The 11,440-nt window shown below is 41.6% G+C and overlaps 1 protein-coding gene across 1 annotated transcript; it reads left to right on the forward strand.

The window, feature by feature from the left end:
• The first annotated feature begins 2,234 nt into the window (after nt 1–2,234).
• Nucleotides 2,235–3,617, forward strand: LOC117750747 (trace amine-associated receptor 13c-like). Its single transcript, XM_034562080.1, has 2 exons — nt 2,235–2,407; nt 2,801–3,617. Exons 1-2 carry the CDS (start codon nt 2,235–2,237, stop codon nt 3,615–3,617), a joined length of 990 nt encoding a protein of 329 aa, XP_034417971.1.
• Nucleotides 3,618–11,440: the final 7,823 nt, after the last annotated feature.

Genomic DNA, 11,440 nt, shown 5'->3' on the forward strand with positions numbered 1-11,440 from the left:
CAGCGTAGAGAGGAGTGTGTCAGTGGCAAAGTTAGGCTGCATGAGTGAGAAGGAGTCAGTTGAAGGGAGGGCTGATAGAACAGACGAGGCCAGAGAGGAGGGTGAGAGGGTGCGGATGTTGCGACGGACAGGTACAGAGTCTGTTATGGGAGGCTTCTCAGTTCCAAAGAGTGGGAGAGAGTAAGAGATGAAGAAGTGGTCAGAGACATGAAGTGGAGTTACAGTGAGGTTAGATGTAGAGCAGTTTCTGGTGAAAATATAGTCAAGTTGGTTGCCAGCTTTGTGAGTAGGAGGGGATGGGCTGAGCAAGAAAGCAAAGTAAGACAGTAAGAGTAGCAGGTCCGATGACTTCTCTGTCTGGATGTTAAAGTCACCCAGAAGGATGAGCGGGGGGGCGTTTTCTGGGAAGTTTGATAAGAGGACGTCTAGTTCTTCCAAGAAGTATCCCAAGGAGCCAGGTGGACGGTAGAGAACAACAATGGTTAGTTGAACCGGATGAGTAACCGTCACTGCATGAAATTCAAAAGACAGTGAGGTAAATGGAAGCGGGAAGAGAGTAAAACTCCATTTGGGTGAGATGAGTAGACCTGTGCCCCCACCCCGACCAGAGGGTCTGGGTGTGTGGCTGAAGGAGAAAGCCGAGGAGAGAGCAGCAGGGGTTGATGTGTTGTCTGGTGTGATCCAAGTCTCAGTGAGAGCCAGGAAGTCCAGCGAGTGCTTGATAGCGAAGCCAGAGATGAAGTCTGCCTTGCGGTTAGCTGACTGGCACTTCCAGAGGCCCCCTGTGACGAGGCGCTGGGTCTGTGTGGAGCAGGTGGGATAAATAAGAGAGGAGGGATTTTGGATTTTGATGCATGTCCACAAACCACACAACTTCCAAAACACTTGTGGGTCAGCCAAAACAGAGGTGGACAAACTATGTTCACGCCTTAGTGCGTCCTCTCATCTGCTCAATTCTCCAGGCCGTCCTTGCTTTACTCACATACATTAACTTATTTTGGCGTGATGTTTTCTGGATTCCTTCCACAATCACTTAATTAATCCCATATTTATAATTGAAACATTTGCATATTACATAGTGTCATTCATTTGATATCTCATAATCCCTCCAACATATAAACTCATAATACACAACTGCAATCGCTAGGAGCGTTATTAAACCTAGTGTTCTCACATTATCTAGTGCCATACAATGGATACAGGAAATGTTGGACTGTTTGCAAAGCATAATTTCCAGCGTCACTCCATGCAGGAAAAAAAACATCTAGCTCGTGGACGCTTTGTCCGATGGTCACAGACCTTCTCGGCCGCGTGAGCCGCCGTCCAGCCAGTACCTCTGAAGTGCACAAAGGTGCAAGAGCCCGTACGTCGCTGCTTTAATTTTAAGTTGGAACTGCACAATTCACTGATTACACTTCTCAGTTTGACATTGTCGTGTCTTTCAAGCGGCAATGATGTTGAAGAATGAGGATGAAGGAATCTCCGTGGACACTGTTCTTTCTGTTATAATAGAGTTTATTACAGAGAGGAATCACAGGTCAGGACGAGCGTCTAGATCGCTCGGAGAAGCTTCTCGGCCAAATGGAAGATCTGACTTGAGACGTCACGGCAGCTCACTTATAGGCCGCAAACTGGAGACCGTCGCCCAGGGCCCCCAATCTAAACACGTCCTTTCCAGACAATGGGAGGAGTACCATATTCGGACATAGCAGCGGAGGTCACACCGAGGCCTCTTAACAGGTGCCCTCCGGCCACAGGGACAGACCCCTCTCCAACAGGTCAAAGGGCATTCTTTTTAGGGACCACTGACCAGAAACACATGTGCATTGGTATGTGGGAAATCGATCTTTTAAGTCAGCTGAGAATACACCACAACATAGTGGCTATTTACCTCCCCCCCAACGACAAATGATAGAACTCAGAAACTATCAACCACTTTATTGCAAAAAGTTTGAAAAGTGTGTTGGCTCCATTGTGATGTGAGTTGCTTTTCCCTGTTGCAGGGTAGGATAGAAATTGTAATTGTTTTTGTTTTTTTAAAGGACAAATAAGAGGGGGAGGTGAAATACAGGGAAAAGACCAATGAATATAGATGAAACAGTCAGGATGAAGTTTAGTCACTCCCATTGAAATAAAGTTTTCACCAGAGTAAAAGAAGGACGGATGTGGTGGAAGAAAAGAGACCAATCACTTCTCTGACGAGCTCAGCAGCATCTGCTCTCCTCTTCCTGAGAATGAAAACCCTTGAAGAAGCCAAACTTTGCTTTCCACAACTCCTCAACTCCTCCTGCAGGAAGCCCATGCGTCCTCACGCTCTATCAATGCTCACTTACATTTTACTGTCCTCCATTTCTCTGCTCACTGTGACTCTGAACCTGCTGGTCATCATCTCCATCTTCCACTTCAGGTATTCATATGTTTCATCAATAAATAAAACTGGTAGCTGTAAATACAAAAATAGTTAATGGAACAAAACAGAACTCAATTACAGAACTGTTAAGGAAATATGTATTTTTTCTTTCAGTCATTGCTTTTAACTCTTTTAAAACAATGGACGCTATCAATAATGGAATGCATGTTGTTCTCTTATCTCTTCAGGAAGCTCCCACTTCAAGTATTCAAATGTTTTACCTCTTTGTAAAATTGGTATACAGAAAGGAAATGGTTGATGGAACGAAAGAAAACATAATAACATATCTTTCAGGGAAATATGTTTATGTGTTTCAGTCATCGCTTTTATCTTTTAATCACAATTTAAGCTACTAATAATGATCAGCATGTTGTTCTCTTATCTCTCCAGGCAGCTCCACACACCCACCAACCTCCTCCTCCTCTCTCTGGCTGTCTCAGATTTCTTCGTGGGCTTCCTCATGTTATTTCATATGGTGCTCATAGACGGCTGCTGGTTCCTCGGTGACCTCATGTGTATTATGCATAATGTTCTGAGCTATATTATTACCTCTGCTTCAGTAGGAACCATGGTTCTCATATCAGTTGACCGATATATGGCTATTTGTGAGCCTCTACATTATCCCAACAAAGTCACACAAAAAAGAGTTCAAGTCTGTGTTTGTCTGTGTTGGATATTTTCTGTTTTCCTTCAGAGTCTGCTGCTGAAAGATAACCTGGAACCACCAGGCAGGTATAATTCCTGCTTAGGAGAGTGTGTCATTGTGATTAACTACATTGCTGGACTTGCAGATCTTTTTTTGTCCTTTATTGGTCCTGTCACTGTCATCATAGTTCTGTATATGAGAGTTTTTGTGGTGGCTGTGTCTCAGGCTCGTGCCATGCACTCTCAGATTGCATCTTTCCCTCTCAAGTGTTCCGTGAGTGTAACTGCTAAAAAATCAGAAATGAAAGCAGCCAGAACTCTTGGTGTTGTTATTGTTGTGTTTCTATTGTGCATCTGCCCATATTATTGTGTTGTACTCACAGGCCAGGACACTATACTTAATGCCTCATCTGCCACCTTTGTATCATATCTGTTCTATTTCAACTCCTGTCTTAACCCTGTGATCTATGCCTTTTTTTACCCCTGGTTTAGAAAATCTATCAAGTTCATTGTCACATTTAAGATACTGCAGCCTGGCTCATGTCAGACCAACATGATGTAGAGCAGGGGTCACCAACCTTTTTGAAACTGAAAGTGTAAACAATAGTACGAAGGGCTACTTGTTTGATACAAACTTCCTGAATAACAAAGTTTCACAGATAACCTTTTAATTACAATAATGTATGTAATGTGACTGATCACACATTAATGTTAATTATTCCTCACAATTGTTATTGACAATGATTTCCACAACAATGATGGTAGGAAACACAGATATATGTAAACATTTATTTCTGTTAATCTGTTCCAACATTTGAAAGTCAGAGGTATCCTATCTCTGATATTTTTGTAAATATATTTGACAGTTTTGTTTGAAGCACATTGTAGTTGTGAAACTGATCAGCAACTGTACTTAATTATCCTCAGTTTGGTTGGACCACACAGTGTGAGGGGAAATAAAATCTGTTCTCTCTCACGCAAGTTTACAAAATCACTCCAATGTACCTTGACTCTGATAAGAAAATAAGCTTTCGATGTTTTGGCCACCGGATGATGGCACATGCACTTGAATGGTGGCCAAACAATAGTAATAATGACCTAAAATGCAAGTTCGTAAATCCTTACAACTTCTGAAGTCAGGAGAGAAAAAAATAAATATTGATTGCCTTGAGGCCTTACGCATTCTAATGCTGCGTTCACACCAAAAGCGTTGCGAATATTGACATCCATTCGCGTCTGTGCATTGATTTTCCATGGAATCTACTCTCGAGAAAAATTTGCAACGCTTTTGGTCTGAACGCAACATAAGAATGAAGACTAGAATACTGATGATTTAAATGTAAATTGGAGAAAATGTTAAACAACACTTTTTCTCACACAGCCTGAATCTCTTTTCCCCTCCCTCTGTCACAGAAACACAGAGATACATTGACGCCGTCTCTCTTCCCTGTCACACTCTTATCTGCACATCGCTTTATTCGAATTGCAGTTTTGGTCACGTTTTATTTCTTCTTAGTCCTGCAGACCAGAAGACTACCATCTTTGCCTTAGATGACGTAACAAACCTTAACAACCCTCTCTCTCTACAAGTATCAGTCACAATTGCAAATCATTTTGGGTGGATTTCACCGAAAAGCTATTTATTAAATGTTATTTCCGTGGCTACACAATAAACCCTATAGCTCAAACCTCATTAACCCTGTTTTTATATAAATATATACGCAGGTCCAGAAATTATTTCTTTGACTTAAATATGTGCATGTAAGATGTTTAAATAGCAAATATTGTAAAACAAAACAATTTAAAACCATGTAAGTGGGCATTAGTATACATTATTTGTTTAGCTGTATTACATAAGAATCAAGTTAAATGTTGCAATGACTGATCCAAACTATAATCTGAAAATAGTCTGTATACTGCTTGGCCCTTTCTCTGTCGCTTGTCTCTCTTTTTAATAAAGTGATATACGCCTTGTCTATTTCATCTTTGTGCATAAGTTTGACTGAATTATACAAATATGTCTCGAACAGGACATAATCATAAGCAAAATGTGTGTTTTCAATAATATATTCATGTAATAATAATACTATGATTATGCAAGGTGTTTTGTTAAATTGAACCTATAATTTCCTTGTACATGCAGTTCGTAAATGTGTCTTTACATTGTGTGCTGTTTCAATGCTACAGTGTCATAGAAAGACAACAACTCCAGCTACTCTAGAAAAACTGCTGCCTGACTCCTTTCAAGGGGGCCTTTCAAAGATTTTTTGAGATCTCTTTCAGGTAGTTTGGAAACTGTTCAGCACCTGTACTTACTTCTCATTTTCTTTAGACCATGCAGTGTGAGGTGGATTCAAATATGTTCTCTCTTATGCAAGTTTACAAAATCCCTCCAATGTACCTTAACTGTACCTTGAAAATAACACAGTAAATATTTTTATATATATAATTTTGTATGTCCCGCTGTTGGAGGACAACACAAATTGAGCCATACCCTGTACGTTTTTTTTGGGTTCCTAAACTAAATACAGAACCCTGACATCTAAATGCACAGAGCAGCGGACACATCACAAGTTCAATATTAAAGTTTACAAGATGATGCAGCCAAACTTGGAACAATGTTAAGATTGAAGTGGGTGGCTTGCAGGTATTTTATGGAAAGGAAGGAGTGTAATAGTGTTTGTTTGGTTCATCTGTTACATATGACAGGTCTCAATACAAGTAACCGGAAGGTTAAACAAAAAAAGAAAAAACTGCTTCAAAGGCTTGAAAGAGAGAAGTGGCTGACTTGATTTAGTGTGGTTCTCACCGAAAAGCTATTTATGTATTTTATTTCCTTGGTTACGCAATAACCACGATAGCTCAAAGCTCTTTATCGCTGTATACAGATAGAAATATACACAGATCCAAAGAAATGAGGTTGGAAGGGGGCTTTGGCCTCCAGAAAAAAAAGAATGATTTTCCCCTGATCTAAATATGTGCATTTAAGATGTGTGAAAAGCAGAAAAGGTTTTAAAACCATGTTAGTGGTTTTAAAAAATGATTTGTCAAGCTATAATTGTCACGCCCAGGCAGAACACAGGACACAGATGCAGGTTTTTCCAGGTATAGTAGTCTATATTGATAAGACTGACTCTCCAAGGCAGATAAATAAATATAAGCTATCAAACTTATCTAGAACACACTTCTTCCAATAAATAAATAGGAATAAGCATGGCTATAAAAGATTATCAAAACAAAAGATCTCTCCACTCTTGGAGGAAAACAAAGAGACTTTTAACTTTATCCAACCAAAAGGGAAGGACTCTTTCGACGGAGGCAACGTCACATAAACAAAAACACTCCTTAAAAACTGGAGGCACTATGAAAGATTATCAAAACCAAAATCACTTCTTACGGAGGAAACAAAAGACTATGAAAACTTCAACAATTAAACTAAATCTATGACACAAAACTTACGAAATCAAAATCACTCTCTTGGAGGAATCCAATGGAACAGAACACGATGACTTGGTATTCAAGGCTTAGTAACTATGGCAGGGCTATAGGGAATGCACGGACACAAGGACAGAAACAAACACACTGGCACAGGACAAGGGAAGACGCCGACTATATGTACACATGAGGGAAGTGGAGAAACAGGTGGACGCAATCAGGAATCAGGGAAGACAATCAGACTGGTGACACATGAGCAAGGGTAAGTGACCTGAAACGAGAGGAGAGTTACTATTTCAAAATAAAACAGGAAATGACAAGACAAAAAAATAAAAAAAAATAAAACAAACCCAACAACTTCACCGCGGTGCGACAGAACCCTCCCTTCTAGAACCGACACCTGACGGTCCAGGCAACTCAGGGTGGTCTCTATAAAAGTCCTGAATCAATGAAGGGTCATCTATATAGCCCCGTGGGACCCACTGTCTATCCTCGGGTCCATAACCCTCCCAGTCCACTAGAAACTGTTTGCCCCTGCCTCTGTTGCGTACGGCTCTTGACTTTGTAGAGTAAGCCCCCATCGGCTGCTTCTTGTGGCGGCGGGAGCTTGGTGAGTGGAACCATGGGGCTTTCTTTGGTGGGCTTGACCTGACTGTCGTGGAATGTGGGATGAACTCGAAGTGACCTTGGCAGACGGAGACGAACGGCAGCTGGACCGATTATTTCGGAGATGGAAAACGGCCCGACGAACCGCGGTGCCAGCTTCTTGGAGGGAACCTTGAGGTGAAGATCCTTGGCAGATAACCACACTCTTTGTCCAGGTTTATATTCTGGCACGGGACGGCGTCTTCGGTCAGCTTCCCTCTTTACTCTGTCCCCCTGTCTGAGGGGTACTTGACGGGCGGTCTGGTCGTTGGCCTCCGGGTTGTAACCTGAGGTCAGGCTGGCTGTGGCACCGATCAAAATATATAAAACTATTGAAATCTAATGGATTATGCTTTTGAATTATATGGCAATTGTTGAATGTATATGAATTTTAGTTTAGCTCTTTATGAAGAGGTAACGAGATGTGTGAAATCGTCTATGAGGGTTGAGTTATTTTTTCATCTGATGACTTCAATCAAGAGAGACTTCATTCAGAGTGAACAAATAAATGTTATACAAGATGCACGACAAATCTTCATCTTTTTTCATATTAACTATTTATATTGCAATTTGTGCTATATATAATTTTCACCAGTGCTGTCTCTGTGCTGTGGTGTTTTCTAAATCCTGACTGAAACTCCTCAAATAAACTGTTATGATGTAGAAAGTCCCACAACTGATTTGCAACTACTTTCTCAAGGATCTTAGAGAGGAAGGGAAGGTTAGAGATCGGTCTGTAGTTAGCCAACACCTCTGGATTAAGAGAGGGCTTCTTCAGGAGAGGTTTAATTACAGCTACTTTGAAGGAATGGGGTACATGGTCTGTTAGCAAAGACACATTGACAATATCTGCTGTGTGCTTCTTTTCACGGAAACATGGCTAAACGACAACAACATGTGCAACTTGGGCAGCTAACATGCTACCGAGCAGACAGAGCCCTTGCTAAAGGAGGGAAGACCCGCGGCGGCGGGGTGTGTGTTTACATACGGGATGCATGGTGTCGGGACGCTGTTGTGATATGTAAACACTGCTCACCACTGGCGGAGTTCATGATAACAAGGTGCCGTCCTTTTTTCATCTGCCAAGGGAATTTACAGCGATTCTGCTAGTCGCTGTTTACATCCTGATAATCATTCAAGCATTCTTTTCTTGTGTTATCGTTGACGTGTAAACAATGTCCATTTCGCCAACTTCTCACAACATTGCTCCTCTTCCATATCATGTATATTAGTCACGATTTTCAACCATACATCTTGTGATGGTGGTTCAACCGTGTGCCATCTCTTCGTATTAGCCTTTTTACTAGCTGCTTGCAGAATTTTCAGCAGATACCGGTCTTCCCCTAACACGGTATCTGATGTCATATTACAAAAGTAGAGAAACAGACAGAACTTAGGTGTGTCATAGCCTAGAAATTTTACGGTAACTTGGGGTATGTTTAAGCAGGCAGCCACGTACAACAACCACACAGACATTGAGGAGTACACATACACTGTTACTTCCTACATCAGTAAGTGCATGGATGATGTGACCCATATAAAGACCATCACCACTCGGGCTAACCAGAAGCCATGGCTGACGGGAAGTCCATCGGCTGCTGAGGGCCAGAAACAAGGCCTTCAGAGCCGGGGATGAAATGTGGCCTGAGAAGAGCGAGAACCAACCTGTCCCACAGCCTCAGGCAAGCAAAACAGGACTATACAAATAAGATAACCTCTCACTTCAAAGACAGCAGAGATACACAGAGCCTGTGGCAGGGCATTCAGACCATCACGGATTACAAACCCAAGCCACAGACCTGCAACAGCAACATCTCTCTGCTAAACGACCTCAAAAGTCCCAGATTGATCTTGTCGATAGTGCTACAGGCTGACTGAGAATGACACTAGACTCGATAGCCCCTCTGAAGTCAGAAGACGGTGAGTCAAAGGAGGTTTGCTCCCTGGTAGAACCCTCAGACCCGCAAACATCACGAAAGCTTGTAATTCGAAGATACTGTTTTTTGCAGAATACCTACTATATCTAAATGTACTTTTTCCTTGCAGAGGCTTCCAATTAGCTGTCTTCTCTCATGCTCATATTTCGACAGTGTAGAATAACATGTTTGTTTGTTTCCTCTTGCCCACAATAGTCACATTTGACTGCATCATGTTTCCCTTTGTAGCGTACTGTTTAGCCCATTGTGTCCAAATCGAAGTGTTGATATCACTGCTTCCTCTCTCGTGTTCCTTCCTGTCCATCTTCTTTCTCCCACTTTCCTCTGAACAATGAAAAACCATCGCCCTTTTCTGTCCTCCTCCCATTGCTTCTGCCACCTTTTCTTTAACCTCTTTTTGCTGAAGTTGACTTCAACTTTTGTTATTTTCTGCAGCTTTGTCTGCCATTTCATTCCCCCTGACACCAACATGTGCTGGAACCCATAGGAACACTACTGTAAGACCTATCATTTGAATCCTGTATAATGTTTTTCTGTATGGTCTACTGTCTAAATGACTGTTCTGTAAGCTCTCTAATGATGAACTTGAGTCCGAACAAATGATTGCCCTCAATGGTCCTGTGTCCTCTATCCACTGTAATGCAAACATTATTGCCAGCATTTCCCCTGTGTAAACTGATACTCCCTGAGTAATCATTTTACCTATTTTGATATTAAGTTCTGGCACTATTGCTACTTTGTTTACTAAATTATTTGATGCGTCTGTGAAAACCTGGACATAACTGTGGTAACTGTCAATGTGTGTCTGTTGCCTCAGGGAGTATCCACGGTGCTATTGCTGGCAATGGAACTGTTGGACTGAAGTTTAATTTGTCAATGTTCATTTATTTTGCTTTCTGTGCTACTGTCCATCCAAAGCTTCTTGTCTCCCTCCTCTCCAAAAACTTAATGCCAACTGCATCCTTCGTAATTCTAGAGGCATTTCACCCATTTCCACCTCTAGTGCTGCCGTTGGAGTTGTTTTAAAATGCCCAGTGCATATTCTCGTTGCCTGATGAGACCTTCCATTTGCAGCCTGTACTGGCCTGCTAGTGGTGCATTATGGGACTTGCAGTGTTTTAGGCAAAGTCAAGTGAATGGATCTGATGAGGAACTGAAATGAAACTTGACAAATGGCAAAAACAGAAAGCCAGGACCTCAAGTAGGAGCCAAACATCAGCTCCATCACCAAGAAGGCTCAGCAGAGGATGTTCTTCCTGAGGGAGCTGAGAGGGTGATTGGCTGCAATCTGCCATCCCTCCATGACTTCGCCTCCAGGACCCTCAACGGGCAAGGAAGATTGTAGCCCACCGCTCTCACCCTGGACACAGACTGTTCGAGTCCCTTCCCTCAGGCATGAAGCTGCAGTCCATCAGGACCAAGACCTCACGCCACAAGAACAGTTTCTTTCCAGCTGCAGTCAGGTTCATCAACAAAGCCTGGGACCCCAACTAACTGACTCTGACTCTCACATCCCCAGGATAATAAAGACCAGGACCCCCACTAACTGACTCTGACTCTCACATCCCCAGGATAATAAAGACCAGGACCCCCACTAACTGACTCTGACTCTCACATCCCCAGGACAATTTTCAACACCCTTGCACAACTTTTCTTTTCTTACTAAAATGCATTAGCCACTTTTATTAAAAAAGATCTGCTTGTTTTAAAGTACTGTTATCTGTTTCTTTTTTATCATATTTATATATGTATTGATTTTATTTGTATTGTTTTATTCTAAGTTTATTGTTGTTTATTGTTTTTATGTGTATTGTTTTATTCTATGTTTATTGTTATGCACCTTTCATCGAGTGAAATTGCTTGTATGTTCAACATACTTGGCAAATAAACAATTCTGATTCTGATTACATTTTACACTTTGATATTCTGAATTCAACCAATTAGCCTAAAACAGAATATAGTGCCTAGGACCCTGCAAGAGCAACAGCATGCAGACCCATTTACAATTTATGTGGCCCAAAATGAAAACTCCTGTGGACTGTATGGCCTAACCCAGTGGGCCTATCTGGGCTTTCTAGTTGGTGACTAAAATAAATAAATTATTGAAATAGGTTTCCTTCTAATTGACCTTGAGAACAAATAGTTTACATTTATTGTTTTTAGAGTGTACAGCTAATCCAATTTACTAGCAAGGATTAAATGAAAACCATGATCCAAAAAGTTAGTTAAAGTTAGGGTTAGTTAAAGTTCGTGAAGTTAAGTTAGTTTGTTACTTAAAGTCCAAGATTGAGGGAAGTCAGTGAAGATGACCAGAAACAGAGCTTTAGTCCAAACGCAGCCAGAACTCAGCCTCCTCACACCTCTGAAC

The sequence above is a fragment of the Cyclopterus lumpus genome, chromosome 21 (assembly GCF_009769545.1).
Source record: "Cyclopterus lumpus isolate fCycLum1 chromosome 21, fCycLum1.pri, whole genome shotgun sequence".
NCBI classification, from domain to species: Eukaryota; Metazoa; Chordata; class Actinopteri; order Perciformes; family Cyclopteridae; genus Cyclopterus; species Cyclopterus lumpus.

What these genes read in the sequence shown, in the direction of transcription:
- LOC117750747 (XM_034562080.1), top strand. Translation starts at nt 2,235, where the DNA reads ATGAAAACCCTTGAAGAAGCCAAACTTTGCTTTCCACAACTCCTCAAC. An exon ending in ATCTCCATCTTCCACTTCAG is followed by an intron (nt 2,408 to 2,800) that starts GTATTCATATGT and finishes TTATCTCTCCAG; the next exon opens with GCAGCTCCACACACCCACCA.